General features: G+C 42.2%; 1 protein-coding gene across 1 annotated transcript; it reads right to left on the bottom strand.

The window, feature by feature from the left end:
- Positions 1-774: 774 nt before the first annotated feature.
- HABP4 (hyaluronan binding protein 4) lies at positions 775-26,916 on the bottom strand. Its single transcript, XM_040355457.1, has 9 exons — positions 26,859-26,916; positions 21,870-22,130; positions 17,216-17,369; positions 16,068-16,217; positions 10,040-10,111; positions 4,887-4,964; positions 4,643-4,805; positions 2,225-2,395; positions 775-1,239 (listed from the first exon to the last, which is right to left on the bottom strand). The coding sequence occupies exons 2-9, from the start codon at positions 22,123-22,125 to the stop codon at positions 1,183-1,185; spliced, it is 1,101 nt and encodes a 366-aa protein (XP_040211391.1). The 5' UTR covers positions 22,126-22,130; positions 26,859-26,916; the 3' UTR covers positions 775-1,182.

A 26,916-nucleotide genomic window follows, 5' to 3' on the forward strand; every position in this document is an offset into this window, starting at 1 on the left:
CCACTAAGAAACAGGAGATTGCCATTTCTCATCCCAGGCTGTGATAAGGTAGTCCACATCGTTAGCCTGGGGTCTGGAATAACAAATGGCATTTATAAAAAGGGAGGTCCGTCTTTAAGTGAAAGCAGCACACAGTACACAAACACTGGTTAGGCACACGTTTAATCCCTTCCCAACCAGTGTCATTAGTACAGCGACACCAATACAATGATCAGTGCCAAAAATGTATGCAGTCACTGGTTCCTGCAAAGTGTCTGATACAATATTGCAGTCCCACTGAAAGTTGCCAATCTCACTAGTATAAAAAAAATTTTAATCCATAAATCCTACCAGCGTTTCTCAACTCCAGTACTCAAGGCACCCCACAACAGGTCGTGTTTCAGGATTTCCCTGAGATAAAACACCTGTGGTAATCACCAAGGCAGTGAAACTGATCAAATCTGCAAGATAATGAAAAGCCTGAAAACATGACCTGTTGAGGCGCCTTGAGGACTGGAGTTGCGAAACACTGATCTATACCATAGTCTGTAGATGCTATAACGTTTGCGTAAATCAATATATACACATATTTGCCTAAATTTATGAAGACATTTTGACACACACACACACACACACGCGGGGGGAAATTAACTTCATTTGGGTACAGTATTGCACGAAATGCAATTGTCAGTTAAAATAACAGTGCTGGATCGCAAAAAGGGGGTAAATCTTCAGAAAGGGCAAGTGGTTAAGGGATGGACTATGGCCTTGCAAAAAAGACACACAAGCAATTTGCATAATAAGCAAGTTTATTTTTCCAACAATCGAAAACTGCTGCATAGTGGCATAAAATAGGTTCTTTAAACTGAGGCAGGGGAAAGCAGCATTGCTTGCATATCTACAGGAATTCTAAAAGGTCTTTGGTTATTAAATGTTCCATACAGTAATTTTTATATATTACATACACAATATTTTACAACCTCTTAAACAAGTGGACACCTGGTGTTCTATCAAAGCCTTAAATATCTTACAATCCAGACCCAAATATAACTATAGCACAATGTAGTCTATAGACCGATATTCTATGCTTCAGGAGTTCACACTAAAAAAACGGTCATCCTGTAGACTTGGACACACCTTTTCCCCCACATCAATTGTTATTTCTTGTCTTTGGAACAGCAGAACAACTTCAGAGAAGTCCGACTAACACAAAGCAGGAAAGTGGTCAGGATCTTCTGGATTCAGAGCAAAGTCATTCACCTAGGAGGATGCAAAACACATTTAGATGGCACCAAGCTTTCAAACATTATGAAAATCATATTCGTGCACTTGTCAAATCTAAAAATAAACCATCCCAAATTTTTTTTTTTGCATTATTGTGCTCATTAGACCTAAAAAAAAAATTAAAATAAATGTTTTACTCATCTGGAAATGCCTGTTGCTATGCAGTCCCATGAAATCTGCCTTTGGAATCACCTAGGATTCTATCATCTCCCTCTAATGCTCCTGGGAAATGCGTGTCATAATTTCCCAGGATGCAGTGCGCTACCCAATTATCACTCCCCATCCAAGACTTCCAGGAAGTGCTTGTGGGCTTCACAATGCCCACAAGCAAAATTACAACAGTGTGGACATAGTTTTATAAATCTTTTTTGAATAACTGTGCAGAGCGGCGGCGGATTGTAAAATAGTAAGTGACCGGATTTATATTATAAAAAACGCATGATGAAAGGACATACATTTAAAAAAATGATAACTGTGGTTGGAACCCCGCTTTAAGGAGGCTTTTTTGGCATTACAACCACTCTACTAGTTTGTGTAGTTCGGTTTATGAAATTGTAGACTGGTTCAGGAAATACAAGTGCTTCTCCACACTTAAAGTGAAAGACTATTCAACATACTGTATAGAAATTAGAAAGTACCAATTTACTGTATTCTGGCAGGGTTCCCCCAAGCCCCTTTTATGAGTAATCAGCAGCTGTAGACACCCTTAACAATTTTACAGCTTGTCTAATGATCAAGTGGGTGGAACAGTCCCTGCTGAACTGGGCAAAATTTTCAATCGGTCTAAAACCAGATTTAGGATGATATGAACAAGACTGCCCCAGATTCAGGAAAGTCCACCCTTCTAGGTCTGATCCTTCCATTGCAGAAATGCACCCATTACCTACTCTAAAGATACAAAAACCTAGAACAGGAAAGTTCTTACATCTAGCAGAACACCACAATGATGAGCTCCACATACATTTAGGATTTCATGTGTAAATGCCTCTTCTCTTCTAACGCGGCCTCGTCCTCCACCTCTTCCCCCACGGCCTGGTCGGGGAAGGCTTCCAAAATTGATATCCAGCTGGCATGTGATATCATTCACAGGTTTGCGGAAGCCAACCTGGTAATCTTCATCATGCTTCATATCCTGTAAAAAAAAATAAAAAAAAATAATAATAATCCACTAAAAAAGGGCATTGTACAGGCACACGATATCCTAGAGCAGTAAACAGTTGAGCCTGTACTGAAAGTATAGAAAAATTAGTGCACACCCAGGGAAATGTACAAAGGTTTTGTACACTTTACAATCAAAACCATAAAATATTCCTAAAACTTTAAACTATTAAAAAACCTTTAAGTGCATCCCTAGTAATGTATGTGTATGTGTATGTGTATATATATATATATACACACACACACACACACATATATACATACACACACACACACACACACACTTAAGCTTTAAGTCACTGTAGAACTGATTCACAAAATTATTTGCTTAAGAAATCTGTAAAGTTTACTTGGCGAATGCCAATAAACGCAGCATTGTCAGCCTGCCATGTTCACCCCATCAGTTGGCCTTGGGATGCCTAGCCAACATACTCACATGCCAGGGTGACAACTGTTTCTAATTGCGTGGCAGTGGTTTAGCGCCTGCAGCAGAAGTGCCGTTATGGGCAGGATTCTCCAGGTAACAAACATCTTAGCAAAAAGGCTTCTCTGTAAATTTTATTGCAAACCGTATACAGGAGATACACAATACCAAACATTCTAAAACACACACAATTGACATACCATAACATTTAGAAATAGCGGTCTTAAACCCCACAACAAAAATATTGTAGTTTACCAGTTCTCGTATGTGGTGGCTACATCATAACATCCAAGTCTATTTTACAACTTCAACAGACTAAGCTGTACAGCAAAACTGGCGTTGGACTGGTTTGTCCCAATTCTCTGAAAGGGTTGTTTATAATGGTCAGCTTTTATTAAATTTAAACACTCACATCTCCCTTAGTGAACTCCACAAAAACTATTTTACGGCAAGCCAAGATTTTTTTCTTGGAGGTCTGGGCCACAGCTGCTGACAAATCTACCTAGAGCCTTTAAAATACAGCATCGTCCTGCAAAGACAACTTTTCTCAATCTCATGTTTCTGGTACTCAACTTGCTTTATACCTTATGAGTTGAGACTAGTGTCAACTGAAAAAAAAAAAAAAAAAAAAAAAACACGTGGGAGTTCACAAGTTTCGAGCACCATTAGGAAAGCCACAGCTGTCCACACAGAGCGGTCACCAGCCATTTAAGGATCCAGGCAAGACAGCTGTTTTTTTGACTGGCTTCTGTCTGGCATACACTGGCCGAATGTCAGCTGTTCTTTTATTGAACTGGCAAATATTCAGCCCAGGTGTATGGGGCTTAAAGCAGGACAAGCAGAATATTCATAAGAATTGGAAAATAAAAAGTTCATCCTTGTGCAATGCTCCGATTAGAATTGGGAGAGAGGGACCTGATGGGAAAAGGTGCTGTGTAACCATTGCCTTACAAACTCAACACCCAGGATTTTGACTGCCTTTGCTGGGACTCTATAGGCTTGTCCCACAGCAAATCTGCCTCCACCTGCTTCTCAACTGCAAGGAAAGATGTTTTTCTAAGAAAAGTTATGCAAAAGAGCCCAATAAAAAAAAAAAACATGTGGATATTTCCATTCCCCAAATTCTGAAGCAAACACACATTGCGCTGTGTGAAAAAATGGGCGGCAAATGTGGTGAAACAGTAAAAAGCATGCAAGAAGCCAAAATATCCCATAAGCTTTGTAGTGCAGCCTATTGAAATCAATTGGACCAATACTCGTGTTGAATCATCCGACCCCAGTGGATCATGGCTGGGCATTGATGCCCAGAGGAAGTTATGCAGACCATTTTTAATTTTGGGTATTATATCTAGATGTGCTCACTACTCCAAAGGCAATCTGCTCTTAAGGTCTATGCATCCGTGAAGAAAAATCTATTTAGAAACACATTGTGTCTTCCATAGTCATTTTCAGTTTGGCGATTCCTCTTGAGTACAAACTCTCCAGCCCAATTTTAATATGTATTCCAATTTTTGTATAGTTTAAGAATTTTTCAACTTTTAAAACCTCTTCAACCTTTTTCTACTTGGGACTTTAAAGGCATCAAGTTGTTAGAGTCCCATTATGAGGATTTTTCCATATTTTAGGGGGGGGGGGATGTAAGCACATTAGCAACTACTTTCTCCATTTTCTGTAAGCCAAAAGAGTGCTGCCCATCAATAGGTGATCAGTAAAGGCCAACTATGTGAAAATCCCATTTCCTTATTAGCCCCATTTACATTTGGAAAGATATGCGGTTAACAGAATTGCACAACTTACATCAGAAAATTTAGACTTGTGGATCACCACAGCTTTAGACGGCATGGAAGTTTCAGGCTTGCGGAGGTTGAAATCAGCCTTTGGCCTGCTTTGGTGCATCATAGATTTCCATTCATCCAACGACATCTCCTTAGGAGGCTCTTCAGAGCCATCTTCAGCGACCCTACAAATACACATACAGACATGGAGTGCTCCATAGGTCTAAAAGGAAAAACTCATTAGCAGTCATACATTTCTTCCTTACTTGACATCTTGTTCCTCCTCTGATGCCTCAAGGGGTTCAGCATGTTCTACATGCTCTACAGGCACAGGTTCTTCCTCACTAAGAGAAGATTAGGAATTATAAAGTTAAAACCTCATGAAAGCTTCAGGAGACATTCCACCTATTGAACACAAGCATGCCAATATTTATATAGCCAGTTATTCAAAATGCCAAGAGGCATGGTTTATGCCTAAAACAAAAAAGGACACTTAACAGCTTTTTCATTAGGTCACCAAAGCTGGTTGTAGTCATTTTAGACTGACTAAATTAAAGTTTTACAAAGAAGCTTAAACATGTAAAAGGAGTTACAAAAAAATAAAAATAAAAAAAAATAAAGGTGTAGAGCAGAATAGTATAATAGATTAAACACAATACCAAAATGTAGCTAAATATGGTATGCTCATGCAAGTTCACCATACAATACTACATTCAGAGCAGGTATATTATAGATGCCCAAATAGTTTGTGCAAAAATTTTAAGACACAATATGGGCAATACAAAAGGCTATATAGGTTTGTGTCAAAAATGTATGAACTCCAACAAGCCTGAGGTATGACTAATGCCAATTGGTATACTATATTCTTGGTGCATTATTAATAAGCACTTGCCACAGGAGGTTACAAAGTTTTCAAACTTGCATACCATTGTCAATTTAAGCCACAGAGCAACTCGCTCTTCACAAGCAAATTCAGATTTGTTGCACATCTGACAATTTTATCATCAAACCCAATGTAAACCTTTAAGTGTTTAGCAGCTTTACACAGAACATCGAGACCCCCTAGCACACAGGGCCATCTAGCTGCAGTGGGTCCCCTTACGTTTTAGCACACCCGGCCCCACTGCCTTCAACCTGTCAGTCTAAGGCAGGCAGTGGATAGATGGAGCTGAATGCTTTTCACAGTGCAGTACTTTTAGGGCCATATCACTCAGGGATGAATGCCCAGAACAAAAAGGGAGAGCACTGCAGTTAAATGTTTCACTGGGGTCTAAAAGGGTGCTAAAATTATAGATAAAATAAAAAGTGAATAGCTATACCATAAACAAAACGAATGACACATGTTCACAGGATAAGTGAGCTGAAAAAAGTTGGTTCAAAAAAAAAAAAAAAAAAGTGTATAGTGAACAAGTCCAATCAAGCATTTGGTTAGAGGGTTGAAAATAATCCAATATGATGAATAAAGCCCAAGGTTTAAGGATCACCACCAATAGGATATGAGGGGGTTAACGAAACATATGGACCTAAATTCGCCTATGCCAAATGAGTCAATACAGGCAGTGGTGTTTAACCACTCCAGCCCCGAAAGCATTTACCCACTTAATGACCAGGTCATTGTTTCGCGATACGGCACTGCGTCGTTTTGACAATTGCATGGTCATGCAACGTTGTACACAGAACAAAAGTCATGTATTTTCTCTAAAAACAAATCAGGTTAACAGGTCAATTCACCAGCATTGAGCCTATAGGAGCCCAATCATTGCAGAGAAAATAAAATGACATTTAATGCCTTTATTAATAAAGCATGAATCTACTGATGGACATTAATATAAATAAATTATATTAGTTTTTTTACATATATTGTCCGTTTACCATTTAAAATTGTAATGTCTATAATTTAATGATCATTTCTATTTTTCATTTGTGGATTGACCTGCTGTTAATAACCTGAGATTACATTTTTTCCAAGTCCTGTGGAACTACCATCTCCTTTATAGAGACAATATAGCCTAGTTATGTGACCAATATCATAAAAACGAGGTTTGAATCCCATAGATCCGTTACATTTGTTATATCTTTACAATTGGCAATGACGTAGCAGTTTGTCTGCCCCCGATACCATAACTAGATTTGAACTGCAAACATCTTGCTAGCCGTTTGCCTCGATTTTAGGGCAAGGCACATAGCGCGTGGTCTTGCTTTGGTATCAGAGTGAGGCTTGACCCGCATGCACTTGTGCCATTTTACCAGGATCCAGGAAGTGCATTGGGAACCCACGCATGTAATAGGCTGGTTATCCACTTTGGGGTCATTTTATAAACGCAATGACAGCCAGTTTGACACACTAGATGTCCAACACGAAACGCATCTACACCATTACATCTTGTCTACCATCTACAAGGAATTACTCAATATGTGCTTTCATGTCTGCTGAAATGTGAGCGTTTTACATTTAATAAAACACCTGCCTATAATTTTACACCATGTTGATTGTTCCATCTTCCCTCCTTGGATTCATTTGCTAAATCGAGTGATGGTGAGAAGATTCCACCTCTCAAATCGACTTTGCTGGTCCTGTATAGCAGTGTGTAACTTTACTGTAGCGATGGCAACCCCCCCCCCCCCCCCCCAGCTACAATTCTTCTGATAAAGTGGCGATTTACCAGGTGTTTAAAAACCACCGCCTGTATTTACCCATTTGATACAAGCCAAATTGGGTTCATATGTTCCGGTAAGCCCCCTCATCCAATTAGTGGCACACCCCTTTGGTGAAGCTTTAACCTCAGAATTTATTGATTTATTATTTTTAGAACATCCAACACACATGGACACAATTACCAGCTCACTTACCCTGTGAACGCATATCCTTCACTTGTTTATGATATAGATAACCATTTTTGTGTTTTACCATATACACAAACTTACATTTTCCTGTATCATTACACAAATTTTGCACTTACATGAATTTTCATATGTGATTAGCGCTGCAATTTTTATCCATATACACAAATTGTCCATAGTGCAGTGCCACCTGCTGTTTATAGGAACACTAGCACGGTATACATTTAGAGCAAGGGTCTCAAACTGGTGGCCCTCCAGCTGTTGTAAAACTCCAAGTCCCATTCTGCCTGTGGGAGTCATGCTGGTAACTGTCATTCTTGCAATGCCTCATTGGACTTGTAGTTTTGCAACAGCTGGAGGGCCGCCAGTTTGAGACGCCTGATTTAGAGAGATTAGAGCCAGATGATCTGTGGCTCTCCAGCTGTTCTGAGGCCTATGGTCTACAACAGGGGTGCCCAACCTTTGGAAGAGCGAGGGCCACAAGGAGCGAAGCGGGTGGATGAAAGGTTTGCATATACTCTGCATATGCAGAGCAGACACAGCCCACTCTACTCTATAGGCCCTCTAATCCGATCTGCTCAGATGGAAGGGGGGGATGGATGTTTTTTACTTCAGAGGATTGAAGGTAGGTGGGTGTAAATGGACAAGTCTGCTGTTCCTTAGAAGTGAAGCAAGGGTTTGAAGGGGGCCCAAGTCTACTTTCACACTGATGGGCTGCAGTTTACTCACACCGCGGGCGTAGTGCACCTGTGGCTTAGTTGCACTTTGCCATAGACCTCCAATATATCCTGCAGGTGTGTACTTTCTGAAAGCTCACCAAACCTGCAGGCAATAACAGAAGCCTAGGGCTCAGTGCAAGTAACCCGCAGGCGTTTTGCGCCGCACCTGCAGATCAGTTTGAAAGCAGCCCGTTAACCACTGCAGAACAGATATGCCTATATATATATATATATATATATATATATATATATATATATATATATAGATATGCCTATATATATATATATATATAGATATGCCTATATATATATATATATAGATATGCCTATATATATATATATATATATATATATATATATATATATATATATATATATATATATATATATATAGATATGCCTATGCCTATATATATATATATATATATATATATATATATATATATATATATATATATATATAGATATGCCTATATATATATATATATATATATATATATATATATATATATATATATATATAGATATGCCTATATATATATATATATAGATATGCCTATATAGATATAGATATGCCTATATATATATATAGATATGCCTATATATATATAGATATAGATATGCCTATATATATATATAGATATGCCTATATATATATAGATATAGATATGCCTATATATATATAGATATAGATATGCCTATATATATAGATATGCCTATATATATATATATATAGATATGCCTATATATATATATAGATATAGATATGCCTATATATATATAGATATGCCTATATATATATAGATATGCCTATATATATATAGATATGCCTATATATATATAGATATGCCTATATATATATATATATATATATATATATATATATAGATATGCCTATATATATATATATATATAGATATGCCTATATATATATATATATATAGATATGCCTATATATATATATATATATATATATATATATATATATATAGATATGCCTATATATATATATATATATAGATATGCCTATATATATATATATATATAGATATGCCTATATATATATATATAGATATGCCTATATATATATATATATATATAGATATGCCTATATATATATATATAGATATGCCTATATATATATATATATAGATATGCCTATATATATATATATATATATATATATATATATATATGCCTATATATATATATATATATATATATATATATATATATATATATATATATATATATATATATATATATATATATATATATATATATATATAGATATGCCTATATATATATATAGATATGCCTATATATATATATATATAGATATGCCTATATATATATATATATATATATATATATATATAGATATGCCTATATATATATATATATATATATATATATATATATATATATATATATATATATATATATATATATATATATATATATATATATATATATATATATAGATATGCCTATATATTACACACACACACACACACACACACACACACACACCAATTTTAGTAATAAAAACTTACCTTTAAATAACATTCTTCCATTTTGCATCGCTGGCTGTTGCTGTCCCAGGCAGAGTCCATATGGTATCGCTACCTTTACTGCTGGGTTCATTCACAACACTGATGCTCAGGGATGGCAGGTCTGGACTTGCTAACCCGCCATTCCAGAGCAGGTCGTGGGCCACTGGTTGGGCACCCCTGGTCTACAAGGTGCACTGGATTTGTACCTCAACAGCTAAAAAAGGTATACATTTTCTATTAGTGAACTTAAACAGAGGGTTGCGGATCTGAAGCTGACCAAATAGTGTGATTATTATGCTGTACCTGATAGCATCTTTAATTGAGCCCCAGTTGTGAGGTCCACTTCCACCCCTCTTGTCTTCTGCTTTTACTCTACTACAGACAGAAAACATTGACTTTAAGCTAATGGTCAGTCTCAGTGTGAAATAAGCAACATGACAAAGATCAATATACAGAGTATGCAACCCAACCTAGGTATTTACATAGAGGTTTGTGCAAAAGGAAGATTGACATCACATGATCAGCAGAGCAGAAGGAGGAACTGTCGTGTAAGAAATGGGTGCGTTTTCTCCAGTACATCATAGGTAATGTTTTACATGTCACATTTTAGCGCTGAAATTAGACAAAACAAAAATACAAGAGCTGTGTGGTATTCTTACTTGAAATCCTGGTGGGTATCTTGTATTTCTTCCAGAAATATGCAGTAAGCCAATGTGAAACTCCTCCTGGACTGTTTTTGCACAGGGGCTTTCTGTACTAAAGACCAGTCACTACTGCTCTCCCCTAGAGACTATTCAGGCCCACCTCCCCAGTTTTCTAAAGGCAGCCTGTAGTGTAGGACATGTGTCCCACCCACAGTTCTCCACAGGTTACGTACAGAACAGTGATGCGTCCAGTTAATATCTGGGTTTGCAATGGGCATTTTGTGCAAATGTACCCTCTTTATTAGGTTAGGAGGCATGTGAATTTTTGCTTGACATTTGAAAGAAAAAAAAAAAAAAAACCCACACACACACACCACAAGTAGCTTGAACTGCTAAAGGGACTCAGGAGAGTCTGCCCTAAAGTGAGTCAACACTAAATCAAGGAACCATGCAACCAGAATAATCCTGGATGATTTATTTTTTTAATACTCTTAAGCCCCTTTCACATGTACGGATCCCATGAGGATCTGTACATGTCTCATCCACTTGATCAGCAGCGATTGCTCCGTTGATCCCTGCTGAGCCGGCAGATGACAGGTGGTCCCTGTCAGATCTCTGCTCTCCACTATTAGACATTGTTAGCCCAACTGGCACTTTGAGAGCCCATTCACACCTCCGCGATAAAACGCCCGACGCTCGTGCCGCTGGAGGGGTGAATTCCCATTGCTGTCTATGAGATGGTTCACATCTCATAGACGCCGTACGCCTGAAAAAAAGTCCCGGACCCTTTTTTTCAGGCGGCATTGGCGTTCGGCCATACAAAGCAATGGGAAGGCTTTGTTGAGAAAAAAAAAAAAAAGTCACACTCGCGGCAAAATACGCCGCGTATCTTGTCGCGGAGGTGTGAATGCAGCCTGACACCCATGAACATGCATCTCCTCCACTGCAACAGTCTGCATTTTTTTTTTTTTTTTTTTTTTAAAGGTTCATTAAAATTTATTTTTGTTTACAGAAGCACTAGGACCATTTGTGAGCTTTTTAAAAAGGCAATAACTTTTTAGAAGGCTTCATGAGAACAAGCTGCCTTATCCATCCAAAAGCGTTGGATCGGTCTAACAATAGACTTCTGTTGAAGTAGTAGAGAAACCCCCCTTTAGGTTTTTTCAAAAGCGAGAGAAACCCCCATTCGGTGTTAAAAAGAGAAGGTCCAATTAACCTACTTGAATTCACACTTTCAACTGCCTCCCACCTGGCAGTCCTTGATTTAAAAAAAAATAGAGGGGCTAGATGGTAGACTTTAAACAGCAGCAGCCTTCAATCAGATGTCGGTTGGCTGTCAAAATTCAACAGGCACACCAGGGGATTTATCTATCCAATCTGTAAGGGAATTTGTTATATTTCTTCCATTCAGCATTAAGTCTAAACAAAAGACCCGCCTATGGCTTCACCACCTAGTGAGTAACTGACTTAAAGCGGTGGTTCACCCTCCTTCACATCATTATACCATTACATTCGGCATCGTAGCGCGAGCTACGGTATGCCGGTCTTAAATTTTTAATCCCCGTACTCACTGTGCTATCGATCATTGAAGAATCCGACTCCCTCGGGGAATGGGCGTGCCTATGGAGAGGGAGGATGATTGACGGCCGGCTCTGGCACGTCACGCTCCCCGAAGACAGCCGGAGTAGGTCTCTGCTCTTCACGGCGCCTGCGCACAGGCTATGCGCAGGCGCCGTGAATAGCCAAGCCTATTTCGGCTATTTCCGGAGAAGCGTGACGTGCCAGGGCCGGCCGTCAATCACCTTCTCTCACCATAGGAACGCCCATTCCCCGGAATCTTCAATGAGCCATAGCACAGTGAGTACGGGGATAAAAATGTAAGACCGGCATACCGTAGCTCGCGCTACGATGCCGAATGTAATGGTATAATAAAAAAAAAAAAAAAAAAAAAAAAGTTTTTTTTTTTTTTAACAGGGTGAACCCCCGCTTTAACAGGTAAGCAGAGTCGCCAGGTAGTAATCTTGGCTCAGGGCAACAGCCATGGAGCCTACCGTACATTTTAACTCAATGTTATGGTGCATTTTGACAGTGCAGAGTCCACCTAAAGGTTTATTTGGATGACAAATTACTAGAAAAACCCAAAAGATATTGTATTTAAACAAAAAGCTATGTTTTTAGTCAAATCCTTAATACACAATCAAGGGTACCGTCGGCCAGCTGGGGAGATGGACCAATATTTTGGGTGGGTGCTGTCCTGAAAGACTCTGGGAAAAGGAGGTTACCGGTAAGTAACTCAGGAAAGCCAACAGAGGATAAGCTAGCGCCTTAGAGTGGGACCACTGCTTGCAGCACTTTACACCCAAAGGCCTGGTCCTTTTCTGATATTTAACCTGTAGTGCTTCACAAAGGTGGCAAAGCTGGACCACATTACAGATGTGCTCTGGAGAAACACCAGCCCACTCTGCTTGAGAGGTTGCCATCGCCTTGGTGGAATGTGCCTTTTACCTTCTGGGGTCTCCTCCACCCCCCATAGGCCTGAATAAAAAGCCAACCTCATGCATCTAGCCATCGTACGTCTAGAGCAGTGATGGTGAACCTTGGCATCCCAAACATCTGGGATGCCAAGTTTCCCCATCACTACTTTAGAGGCTCTGGACCCTTTGCTAGCCCCCTGAAAACAAAAAATGAATTAGATATCCTAAACTGTTTCATACCAAGTATTGAAGAACACATCTAAAATCCAATTTATTAAAGGTTTTTTTCTCACAGGAATAAAAAATAAAAAAAAGTAGGCAAAATAGTTTCCTTGCCTCCATTAAACTTAGAGGCCACCTTTGGCAAAAAGGCCGGATTCATTTTAAAAACCAGCGTCAAGGAAAAATAAAAAATTCCCAATGGAGAGAGAGCTTAGAGTTCACCAACCCTTCCTGCAGTAGTGAACACCACCAAAAATACTGCCTTGAGTGTGACCAATTTTAAACGCACAAGACTCCAGCAGCTTAAGGGGCTCCCCAGGCCTGCAACACCTAGAAGATATCTTACATGGGGACATGGGGAGGGGGTTCCATCTGCCTAAAGTTTAAAATCCGACTATCCATGGATCTGTTGCTAGCGGCTTTTCCAGGAACACACAAGGCGGATAGCCGTCCTTTCAAAGCAATAAGGGCTAGCCTCTTGTCCGCCCGACTGCAGAAATTCCAACACTGCCATTGGGCTGCATAAGACAAAGGCGCTTTCTGCGCACCAGCCAGCAAAGAGTCTCCACACCTTTGGTAAATAGCCTGCGACTGCAACTTAGGAGGGTTGCCACTAAACAATGCAAGAAACTCTTGCCCTTCAGCATGTCCTTTAACCAGGCTGCAAGATTCCACCACTCCACCTGGGGACAACAGATAGGGATGGAGGCTCCACAGCCAGACCATTCAGGATGGAAAACCACAGTCTCCTGAGCCAGTGCGGCATGATTAGAAAGTTGCGTTTTTAGACTTGAATTTTCTCAAAACTTCTGGATTTCAGTATTAAGGGGGGGGGGGCAGAGGAGAGTCAGGACAGCCACCAACATCTCCTTTCTCCATCTGCAACAGAAAGCGTCCTGACTCTCCTGTAGTCCAAGGGAGGGGGTGAGCACGACACTCCACACCAGGGAGAAAGCCTTGCATTACCGTGTGGAGTTACAGACCGAAGAACAGGAAGTGAGGATTTCTCAGGACATTTAAAAAAAAAAAAAATTGATAGATGAGGCAAGTGAAGGAGGATTGCACTAAGGGAAAGGAAACCATTTAGGGGTGGGGAAATACCTTTACAACCCCTTTAACCCTGCTTTCTAAAGGGACCACCAGAAGGGGTGGACAGCAGTTTCAATGTAGCCAAAAGTAGACATCTAGACCAAAAGGCACCCTAGACTTAAATGTTAAAAATGGCTTCCATTCTGTATATGGAAATTAACCCCTTCTGACATCTCTCCTTATTCAGCAGAGCACCACCCTGTAAAAGCACCCTGCAGCCAACTCCGGGCACTGCACTACGTGGCCAAGGAGAGCACCCACAGCAGAATCCAGGTCAAAGCAACACCACGGGACAGCCCCACATCTTTTAGCAGGTTCAGTCCCCTCCAGGTTCTTTTGAGGAGTCCACTGATTCAGAAGCCACAGCGACCATCAGCAAATAGATAGAAACAACAACTTGGGAGAACATCTAGAGAAGGGGGACACACACACCTGATTTAGAAAATTATTACGGTACCTAGGAATGCTAGCTGGAGTAAAAATGGTTATACAGGGGCAGAGAATGTCCTGTTCAAAAAAAGGCTGAGGAACAGATTTACCAAAGGCCATGCAATGAAATGAGAAAAGGTATCAGTGTATAGAAGATGGTTCAATCTGATCGTATGTGAAAATGGCCATCAGTATGATAATACCTTGATATGTTTTACAGTTCAGCATGGGGATGGTATAACATGTCACCAAGGGCTTGTCTGACAAAAAGTTAAAAGATGAGATAAGAGGATATTGGAATGAGGTTAAGTCAAGGTTTTTTGTTCCCACACAAGGTGGAGCCAAACCATCAGTGCTCCTTATTTGAGAACCACATATGGCACATTATTCTAGGGCTCTAGGAAAATCTTAAGACTTCGCTCATTTAATTTTTAAGCTGAAAAGTTCCAAGCCCAAATATCCAGGATTTGTCTTTCCCAAGTAATAGTCCCATTTACCTTTACAGTCAGTTAAGTTTAGGACAAAAAAAAAAAAACAAAAAAAAAAAAACACTTTTTTTTTTTACTTTCAGACCAGTAGATGTCCCACCATGACAACAAAGTATTGTTGTGCTATAGGAATATCTTCCTTTTGCTTAATGCTTGTAAAGTGTTCAAACATGACCCCTGGAGTGGGCATTTAGTTTTACCTATAGTGTTTTTGCACAGGCATTCCAGGATAAAGAGGACTTGCATTGTAGCACAGTTGATAAACTAATCTCATATGCATGTCATGTTTAAGAGTCGGTAAAGACCTTTGAACAGTCAACATAGCTACACTTCCCACAGGGGTACATTCCTGGCAACTTGGGTAGGTCAGTGAACCAATTTCTATCAAGAGGGCAAATATACTCGTATTCTACAAGTGTATCATGCAGTAGAAGCTCAGTTTAAAAGCAAGGTTAAAAAAATAAAATAAAAAAGTCAGCAAGTCAAATTCCAAATGCACCCACTGAACAAGTGGTGTGCATACAACCCTTACAAAACACCCAAGTTTATTCATAAAGGCCGAGCTAATCCTATGGTTGTTCTGTCAGAGTTGCACAAGTGTACACCCAACATGATGTATACTGGGCCTTTAGCACTTTACACCTCAGTAGATGCATGGGTGTGCATCTAGCAAGGTGCATATACTGGGCCTAAAAGCACTATTAACAAGAAGTTTACACACACACACAGAGTTAGCCCTACCATGTGTACCTTATGGATGGGTGCAAAAAAAAAAAAAAAAAGTTCTTCCTGTAGGCTCAAAGTTTTTTTTTTTTTTTTTTAAGGAAAACATTCCACAGCCACAAAACTATATGGCAGGAGGTGAATCAATTGCACAGGTCATATTTTGCTTCAAATTCTGATACAGTATAATCAGAAAATGTAAATTCCTTTAAAAAGGTGAACATAGTGCCCAATATGATAGCAAATTTTACAGCATACTTACGCCTTGTCACTTCCGCTGTGTCTATCAAACTCGCGCTTGCCTCTTAGGTTATCAATTTCCATGTTCCTTGGGAATCCACCTCTTCCTCTGCCACGTGAGCCCCCTCTCTGGTTTGAAACCCAACTTCTGACTTGCCTTTCTTTCTCAAAGCTTTGTTTGGAAAAGAGGAAGGGAGAGAAGGAAAGGAAAAGAAAAATAAGCCATCTACTCTATGTTCAGTTATTTTAACAAAATAAGCTGCCAATTTACAGTCATGAGGATCAACCTGTAAGCACCATAGCTGCATTACAAAGTGCTAAAAAAAAAAAAAAAAAAAAGGGGGCTCAGAATTTAAGCTTGCTCAAAATGAAAACCGTGGTAAAATAGTTAACCAGGCAACCAGCATTTACAGAGAGACAGACCAAATGCCAATCTATAACCTCCTTTATGTGAGGTTAGTGAAGAAAGTCATGCCAAAGTTTCCAGATAGAAGAAAGCTCTGCCTAGGTGGCATAACACAAAGTAGGGCTTATATTTAATTTAAAATATTAGGTCTGCTTTAGTAGTCTTCCACCTCTGGCACTAGTAGACATACTAGATCAAGCTTCTTAAAAGCGGAGGTTCACCGGAAATTTTTATTTTTAAAAGCCAGCAGCTACAAATATGGCAGCTGCCAAAAAAAAACAAAAAAACAAACACTTACCTGTCCAGGTCGCCCGCGAAGCCGGGCTACCGCTCGGCTCTCCCCGCCGCCCTCGGTGAGAGAGTCGGGAAGTGAGGCACTGCGGCTTCACTGCCCGGTTCTGTACTGCGCATTCACGAGTCGTGCTGCACCATCCTCACTGGTCCCCGCTGTGTTCTTGGAGCCGCGTTTCCCAGAACACAATAGGGGGGGGGTGACGCAAAGGGGTGGAACTCCCGCAGGAGTCTATACCCGGAAGTGGTGCAAATACAGGTATCCGCAACCCCCCTGAAAGGTGACAAGTGTGACACCGGAGGGGGGGGGGGTTCTGAAAAGCAGAGGTTCACCTTTGGGTAAATCTCAGCTTAAAGGAGCTAAAAATGATAATCTTAAAAGTTCCACTTCAAAATTTTGCAAACATGCATAGAATTCCCCCCCCCCCCCCCCAAAAAAAAAAAAATCACCCACCCTCCCACATTTAACATACTTGTCATTGCTGTAATCCATGTTTTTTTCAATGATATTTGGACGAAATTCCCTGAATGCCATCCTGCGTTCTGTTCTGTCCACTTTCACTTCAGCGCCGTTGTTTTCATTCTGAGTTACCTTCTGTAAAGTTGGTTTTGGAGCACGCTTCTGGTCTAGAGGGGGGTGAACTAGTTAGACAAAGCATTTCTAAACACCCAAAAACTAATGCAATAGTGCAGCCTAGCAGTCCTGATTTGGTAGCTGCATTTTTTGCAGGCTTTACACATTTGTACCCAGTGATACTACCACTTTGTCCCAAGGCAGGGTGTGAAAACACACCAGGTCACCCAGAAGATTCAACCTGGCACCTGGGCTGCAGCCTGCATGCTCCCTCCCAGCCATTTAGCCCAGGTTCCACTTGCCCATCTGCAGGCCCAGGACTGGCAAAATGAAAAGAAAGGTCTGGGGTGAACCCGCCAACCCTAGTAGTACACAAAAAGACAAAGGGGTCAGCCCTGGGACTCTGAATGAGGTGAAAGGTTTAGCGAATGTTCACAGCGAACAATGAAACAATCAATTTGAAAATAATAAAGTGTTATGTAACGGAGGGGCAACAACAATGATTGCGAGTTGGCTCCTAGGATTCAAAGCAAATTTGTCAAGCCCTGTCATAAGGTGATAAACACTCACTAGGCAATCTACAGAGGAGCAGTGTGGTCAACGCAAGACAGCACCAGACCCCCTACTCTTAGAAATAAGCAACAGCACAGACGTTGTCAAGATTTGTCATCGGTTAATTTTTGGCTTCATCTAGCAGAAATTAAATACACATCTCAAAAGATAAAGTTCATTTCAGTAATTAGATTCAAAAAGTGAGACTTGCTGTAGATTAGTGATATTTCAAGCATTTCTCTTAATTTAATTGTGGCTTGCAACTAGTGAAAACCCAAAATTAAAGTATCCCAGAAAATTTGAATATTCTGAAAAAGTGAAATATTGTAGACTCATGGTGTCACTAATCAGCCAACTCAAAACACCTGTAAAAGTTTGAGCCTTTAACAGTCTGTTGGTTCAGTAGGTTACACAATCACGGGGAAGACTGCCGACTTGATAGCTGTCCAGAAAAACCGTACAGGTGCATTAGTTTGTCATAACGAAAATGCATGCGGACAAACAAAAAGGGTAGTATCCGAAAAAAGAAAAAAAAAAAAAAAGGCTTTGTTTCCGTTGCTACAACAGTTTGATATAGATATAAGATTTGACATGCGCCGACAATAGCAATCTGTGGTTTAATGTGCCCAACATTAACTATTAGTCCAAGATTGTTTTACATAGAGAGAAAAGATTTGACATTAGAGACAGTTTTGGGGTAGACCAGTCAACATGGACGAAGATTCGACAAAGCAGAGAAAAAAAAAAAAACATACGAATCTGTCACTTAAGGCTTATGGCGTCCGGATGTTCCAAGAAGTTGCGACAAGCAGCCAAACTGTACGACGCTGCAATCTTACATTTCCGGTCAAATGCTCGGCACATAGGCTATAGAAGAATTCAAATGTTGGTTGACTAACAATTTATAAATATAATTACTAGGGCTGTGGAAATTAACTACCGTATTTATCGGTGTATAACACGCACCCCAATTTTAAGAGGGTATTTTCTGGAAAAACTAATTTTTTTAATTAACAACTTTAAAAGCAATCTAAGCCAGTCTCTGGGGTGTCCCTCAGACTTTCCTGACAGATGGGAGGGACAAAGCTAGGATCGCAATGGGGTCCAGGAAGTATAAGGGGGTGAGGGGGCAGGTCTGTAACAGTTTTTTTTTACTTTAATGCATTAAAGTTAAAAATCCTTAAAGCTTTAAAAACCCTTTAATCATAAAGTACAGGACAGTAATGAGACTAGAGTTCTGGCACTTCTCTGCAGATGCAGGTTTTGATCGCAGTGGCAAGGATTGGCCGTCCACCTAGTAAAATCTTAGTGTACGGAGTACACTTACCTCGGAGGGGAACGAGCGCCCGCTGGAAATCACCGAGCCGTCATCTCTCCACTCGGCTGTCACATGACACACGCACAGTCCCGCCTCCGCCATCAGCATTGGACCATCTTCTGTGATAGACAGAACACTGGTCCAATGCTGGAGGCGGTACTGTGCGTGTGTGACGTGACAGCCGAGAGGAGATGATGGCTCGGTGATTTCCAGCGGGCACTCGTTGCCCCCTTCCCCTCCAAGGTAGGCCATCGGCGTATAACACGCACCCACGATTTCCCCTGATTTTATGGGGGAAAAAATACGGTATTCGATTAATCGTACTCCTCTCCGCCAGCTTCCAGGAGTTCCATCGGTGATGTCACGGACACCAGCAGGGCTTGCCGTGTCCATCTGAAGGGCTCCTTTGCTGTGCCTTCATATCTGCATTCCGACGGAACCTTACCATCTGCCACTATCAACCTGGGATTCTACAGCCATCCACTGGGAGTTGTGATAGTTACCTTCACGGGACATCTACATGCCGACAGACTGATGTTAACCCCTCATCTGGATTCAGTAGTGGCATCACACATTTTTATACCAGTATCATACTTGACTAAATGTTTTTATGACTGCTTTTTCTACCGTTTGGTATTACTCGCACCATTTTTTACAGTTTATGTAGCTACAGCGATTTTATCTCCAGTGCAATATTTATTTTGTTACCTACTTGAAGATGAAAAGTAATGCAATATTCAGATATTCTGAGATACTGAATTTTGGGTTTTCAATAGCTATAAGCCATACAAAAAGTAAAAGAAATGCTTGGAAATATATCACGCGAATAAATCTATACAATATAAAATTTGACTTTTTGAATTGAATTACTGAAAATAAAATTAAACCTTTGATCATTCAAATTTGACACGCAGCACCTGAGTAGGGAGATGGTAAGAAGTTACAGTGAATAGGAAAAGTACATTTTAAGACTTGGCATCTCCTATGAGTGCATTAGGATACAATAGTATGGACGATTAACACCAGTTTGAAACGCATGGCAAAAATTTGCCATTTCCTTCTGCCGCTTCAGCCACCTACAGGTGGCTGTTCAGAGCCAGCAATTGCCTACAGTGATCACTACTGGACTCACCCGAGTAGGACCGTAGCCCCTGGCACGCCGGTCGGTAATTGAGGCCACGGCTTTGCGGCCTTCTGCAGGCCTAAGCTTCCTTCTGTGATCTGGCACCATCTTGTGGTTGGCCGTTGGCATTACAAGTAAAACAGCTATTCTAATGCGTTTCATTGTTTTCACTGCCATCTCCTTGCCCCTAATTAGAGCCCCCAAACATTATATATTTTTTATTCTAACACCCTAGAGCAGGGGTGGCAAACACAAGGCCCGCGGGCCGAATCCGGCCCGCCAGGCCTTGCCATGTGGCCCGCGCAGCAGGTGCAATGGATTGTCACTGATCGGCACACCACACAAGCCGGTCCGCAGCCTTGGCCATAGGAAAGTCCCCGGCTTCGGCCTAGCTCCGGAGCAGTGGCCATCTTGGTACACCCGGCGGCGGCTGTTTTGTCAGGAAGTAACATTTCACCGCCGCCATCTTGCTCCACCCCAGGCTTGCCTAGTAACCAGTGCACGGCGTGACACTCTGCACCGCCTCAGCTCACCGATTTTAGACCCGGGACCACAACAGCAGACATGAGGAAAAGGTATCCGAGATCTGCACCTGCAGGTAGGAGAGACACCATCACCCGGGGAGCATGGCCGTCTGTTCTGAGCGGAGGAGGGGGGGGGACACCTATAACACCAGAGAGGAGGGGGACCAGTGTCACTGGGGTCCCCCTCTCTGGTGTCACTGGGGTCCCCCACTTCTGGTGTCACTGGGGTCCCCCACCTCTCTGGTGTCACTGAGAGGGGGACCCCAGTGACACCAGAGAGGAGGGTGACACCAGAGGAGAGGAGGGTGACCCCAGTGACACCAGAGACAGAAGGGGGGGACACCAGAGAGGAGGGGGAGGAAGCGCACTCCTGAACCCTGCGCTCCCTACGCAGCGCACTCCTGAACCCTGCGCTCCCTATGCAGCGCAAGAAAACTGGAGTGCAGATACAACCGGCCCTTTGAGGGCAACCAAACTGCTGATGCGGCCCCTGATGAATTTGAGTTTGACACCCCTGCCCTAGAGAATAAAATGGCACCGTTGCAATACTTTGTCACACCGTTTTTGCACAGCGGTCTTACAAGCGCACTTTTGTGTTAAAAAAAAAAACACACACACACACGACTCCCCTTCCACTGCTCTTTACATTCCCCAGATTGAGTTGCCAGTGTGCAGATGTAAAGTTCGGAGCTTTGCCGGTCCATCTATACAGGGTTGATCTCCACATCTGCAAAGTGAGAGCTTGATTTTCTCAACCAGGATGTCGACTGGTCTACAGGTATGGCCAACACATCAAACATTTACCCAAACTGCACAGTTTTTTTTTTTTACCACATAGGCAATTTTCTTGAAAGGATGAACTTAAAAATAGCCTTTAATGCAAAAGCTTTGTTGATTTCACCCAAGACAAAAAGAAATGTAACCTACGGATTCATGCAGTGTAAATATCAGCAAGAATGAATTGGAGACATTTCACACATGAATGAATGCCCCAACATTCAGTAGCACGAGGTCTCATTTATTGCCGTTAACATACCTGGGGGTGCTGTAATGGGAGCAACTTGAATCTTCCTTTCCTTTTGAGATTCCTTTTTTTTTTCTTGTTGGTTACCTGACTTTTTGGCAGCTGGGGTCTCCTTTTTCTTACGCTTGGTAACCTCAATTGACGCCTGATGCAGGAGATCCAAGGGGTCACAGTCATCGTCTTGAAGCTGTAAGAAGCGGTTCTCCACCGCACAGCCAAAAGCTTCCTGCATGGTGATGCAAATGATGCTGTCTTGCACTGTCTTCATGACTGCTGTGAAAAGACATTCCAGATACGAGATATTTTCATACATTTGCCCAATAAAAACACGACATTTGGCATTTAAGAAGTCCTTTAACATACACATGTCAGTGAAACACCAACAGCCAATGTGACCATATTTAAAAATTAGGGGGGGAAGAGGGGGGGGAAGCCCACCAATGCAGTGTAACCAGACAGCTCCCCTGAGGCAGCTACACTCGCAAGCAATCATTTTCCACTCGCAAAATGCAAATGGGAAATTTGGGACACTACTTTGCAGATAGAGAAAGGAGCCGTGTGTTAGTGGGCGTCCTGACACTCCTGCTCGCCCCCTCAAGAGGCTTTCTCCACACCAGGGAGAAAGCCTTGCATTACTGTGTGGAGTTACAGACAGAAGAACAGGAAGTGAGGATTTCTCAGAAGAAATAAGGACATTTAAAAGCAAAATTGAAGGATGAGGCAAGTGAAGGAGGACTGCACTAAGATAAAGGACACTATTTAGGGGAAAAATAAAAAAAACAATTTCCTTTACAACCCCTTTAACATCTATGAATTCTGGGATCCAAGAGGTCACTCAACAGCCCCCAAAGCTCCGTTGCCATCTGTGCTCCCTCCTCTCCCCTGCAGTTACAACTCCCTGACATAGGGGAGCCAGGACTAAAATCACGTGCCCAGACTGGTCTGCAAACATGACAAAAGACAGCAGCAGGAGAACCTAGCCACCAAGCCTTGAACAATGGAGTGAATGAAGGCTTCCCTGTACAAAGTAACAAAGTACAAATACAGGCATGTCAAGTCCACTGAATTATAGAAGAGCCAGCTACCGCTCACCACACAAGGTGTCAGCATAACCCTCAACTGCATACAAAACAAGGAGAGCTCCATTCCAGATGATAACTGCAAAGCTGCAATCCAAGCTGATTGTAGAACATGGTTCTTTTTAAGCTTGTTTAACCACTAGAGAGCCGCGCTATAGACGAAAGACATCCACAGCGCGGCTCTCTAACTGCCGGGTAGACGTCCTTTTATGTGCATTCCCCGCGCGTCGCTGGGGGTGCACAGCGGGGGAAACACTGTGCCCGGCGCATCGATGAGTTGCCGATGCGCGTGCCTAGTGGCCGCGATGTCCGCCAGGTATCGGCGGTGACAGCAGGGACGTGGAGCTCTGTGTGAAAACAGAGCGCCACGTCCCGTCAGGAAGAGAGGAGACCGATGCCGTGTCCCTTGTACATAGGGACACAGCATCGGTCACCTCCCCCAGTCCGTCCCCTCCCCCACACAGTTAGAACACACCCAGGGAATACATTTAACCCCTTCCTCGCCCCCTAGTGTTAACCCCTTGCCTGCCAGTCACATTTATACAGTAATTAGTGCATTTTTATAGCGCTGATTGCTGTATAAATGTGAATGGTCCCAAAATTGCCGCCATTACTAGTAAAAACAAAATAAAAATGAGAAATAAATCATAAATCTATCCCCTATTTTGTAGGTGCTATAACTTTTGCGTAAAACAATCAATATACGCTTATTGCGATTTTTTAACAATACGTATCGACCTAAACTGAGGAAAAAATATAAAAAAATAAAAATTGGGATATTATAAAGTGTTTTTTTCAAAATTTTGTCTTTGTTTATAGTGCAAAAAATTAAAAAAAATTAAATAAAAAAAAAATCACAGAGATGATCAAATACCACCAAAAGAAAGCTCTATTTGTGGGGGGGGGGGGGGGGGGAGTAAAAATATAATTTGCGTACAGTGTTGTATGACCGCGCAATTGTCATTCAAAATGCGTCAGCGCTGAAAGCTGAAAATTGGTCTGGGCACGGAGGGGGTTTAAGTGGCCAGTAATGAAGTGGTTAATAAATTCATATTTTTAATAAACACATCCCAGAACTACCCTTAGTAACCAGTAGGATTTCCCTGTGATCCTTACTAGATTTGTTCCTGTACACAGGGTTAGAGCATGGAGAGGACTAGTTAGGAGAAAGGTGACACCACAAGAACTGCCAGGGCACTTAAGAGCAGCAGTGTCATATCTTGATGTGCCAATCCGGTCATTGATAGTCATACACAAATCATGATAGTGAATGGACAAACATTATAGGGGTCATATATAAATCACACACCATAGAGATAGCAAGTGGTCATTGTCAGGTACAGTCACATCCGCTTTGGTTTTGATCTGTCAAGGGTTTACAATTGTCATGGTCCATAACCATCATATGTGCCAGCAGTCGGTGCTACCAATATAACACACTATATCAGTGTTTTTCAACTCCAGTCCTCAAGGCACACCAACAGTTCATGTTTTCAGGATTTCCTTTTAGATGAAACGACTGTGGTAATTACTAAGGCAGTGAAACTGATCAAATCACCTGTTCAAAATAATGGAAAGCCTGAAAACATGACCTGTTGGTATGCCTTGAGGACTGGAGTTGAAAAACACTGCACTATATTACCCAAGTATCATGACACCTGCCTCTACACACATGATCTTTAATGGCATCCCAGTCTTAGTCCGTAGGGTACAATATTGAGTTGGCCACTTTAAATGACTATAACAGCTTCAACTCTTCTGGGAAGGCTGTCCACAAGGTTTAGGAGGAGTGTGTCTATGGGAAGGTTTGACCATTTTTTCTAGAAGCACATTTGCGAGGTCAGGCACTGATGTGGACGAGAAGGCCTGTCTCACAGTCCTCACACCAAATTCATCCCAAAGGTGTTGAGGTCAGGACTCTGAAGGCCAGTCAAGTTCCTCCACCCCAAACTTGCTCATCCATGTCTTTATGGACCTTTCTTTGTGCACTGGTCCAAATCATTTGGTGGAGGGGGTTACGGTGTGGGGTTGTTTTTCAGGGGTTGGGTTGGCCCCTTATTTCCAGTGAACGGAACTCTTAAGGCGTCAGCATACCAAGATATTTTGGATAATTTCATGCTTCCAATTTTGTGGGAAAAGTTTGGGGATGGCCACCTCCTGTTCCAACATCACTGCGCACCAGTGCACAAAGCAAGGTCCATAAAGACATGGATGAGCAAGTTAGGGGTGGAGAAACTTGACTAGCCTGCACAGAGTCCTGACCTCAACCTGATAGAACACCTTTGGGATGAACTAGTGTAGAGAGTACGAGCCAGGTCTTCTCCTGCCACAACCAGTGCCTGACCTCACTAATGTGCTTCTGGAAGAATGGTCAAACATTTCCATAGACACACTCCTAAACCTTGTGGACAGGCTTCCCAGAAAAGTTGAAGCTGTAAAGGGTGGACCAACTCAGTATTGAACCCTAAGGACTAAGACTGGGATGCCATTAAAGTTCATGTGCGTGTAAATACAGGTGTCCCAATACAATAGATAGGATGGGGGAGACAAGGAAGGCAGTTTAAAGCACACATTGAAGGTACAGCCCCTGGAACCCTGTGGAGACACACACGTCCCTGGAACCTTGTGGGCACGCAAACACACCAATCCCTGGAACCTTGTGGACACACACACACACACCAGTCCCTAGAACCTTGTGGGCACACACACACACCCCAATCCCTGGAACCTTGTGGGCACACACACCCCTGGAACCTTGTGGGCACACACACACACACACACACACCAATCCCTGGAACCTTGTGGGCGCACACACACACACACACCAATCCCTGGAACCTTGTGGGCACACACACCAATCCCTGGAACCTTGTGGGCGCACACACACACACACACACACCAATCCCTGGAACCTTGTGGGCACACACACACACGCCTGCCTGGAACCTTGTGGGCGCACACACACACACACCAATGCCTGGAACCTTGTGGGCACACACACACACCAATGCCTGGAACCTTGTGGGCACACACACACACACACACGTCCCTGGAACCTTGTGGGCGCACACACACACACACACACACACACACACACACCCCTGGAACCTTGTGGGCGCACACACACACACACACCCCTGGAACCTTGTGGGCACACCAATCCCTGGAACCTTGTGGGCACACACACACACACACACAACAATCCCTGGAACCTTGTGGGCACACACACCAATGCCTGGAACCTGGTGGGCACACACACCAATGCCTGGAACCTGGTGGGCGCACACACACACACACACACACACACACACATCCCTGGAACCTTGTGGGGGCACACACACACATCCCTGGAACCTTGTGGGCGCACACACACACCCTAGTCTCTAGAACCTTGTGGGCACACAGTGGACAACATTCAGCACCATTTCTGCATGCTCACTTTTTTGGTGGTGTGCCATGTAGGTGGCAGTGTGGATCGGTCCTAAGACAAGTTATAAAGTTAGGGGGGGGGGGGGTATATGGTGGGCGTGGGAAGATGCTGATATACAAATAAATTATCCGACAAGCAGGAAACAGCACTTGGTTACATTTCCCCGATAGTCATTGGGGAACCAATCAGGACCCATCTCATAACATTAGCTAACCCATCAGCCCACCTCACAGACCACTGACTGGTTGCCATAGGTTACATGTCCTTCCATAATGATCACACACACCGGGCAAGTAACAGAAGGAAAACAATCATTGCAATGGAGACACATGACGATGAAACCCTCTAAGCGTGTATTTCGCACGCCGCACCCCCTACAAGCACTCACACAACGCCACACGCTGCTTTACGTACACTATCTAAGCCACCAGCACTGCGCTCATCTCCAGACTGACCGTCCACACGTTTGGTATCCCGCGAACTGCCCCTTACCAAGCTTCTTCCTGCTGTCAATCAACCGGATACTCCGCCCCCCTGGCTGTCTATCAGC

The sequence above is a fragment of the Rana temporaria genome, chromosome 1 (assembly GCF_905171775.1).
Source record: "Rana temporaria chromosome 1, aRanTem1.1, whole genome shotgun sequence".
NCBI lineage: Eukaryota > Metazoa > Chordata > Amphibia > Anura > Ranidae > Rana > Rana temporaria.

Bases quoted from the DNA above. Each gene is read 5' to 3' on its own strand.
- HABP4 (XM_040355457.1), bottom strand. From the start codon at position 22,125: ATGAAGACAGTGCAAGACAGCATCATTTGCATCACCATGCAGGAAGCT. The intron at 17,370-21,869 runs GTATGTTAACGG...ACCCCCCTCTAG, and splicing joins TCCCATTACAGCACCCCCAG to ACCAGAAGCGTGCTCCAAAA. The intron at 10,112-16,067 runs GTAAGTATGCTG...TTCTGTCTGTAG, and splicing joins CACAGCGGAAGTGACAAGGC to TAGAGTAAAAGCAGAAGACA.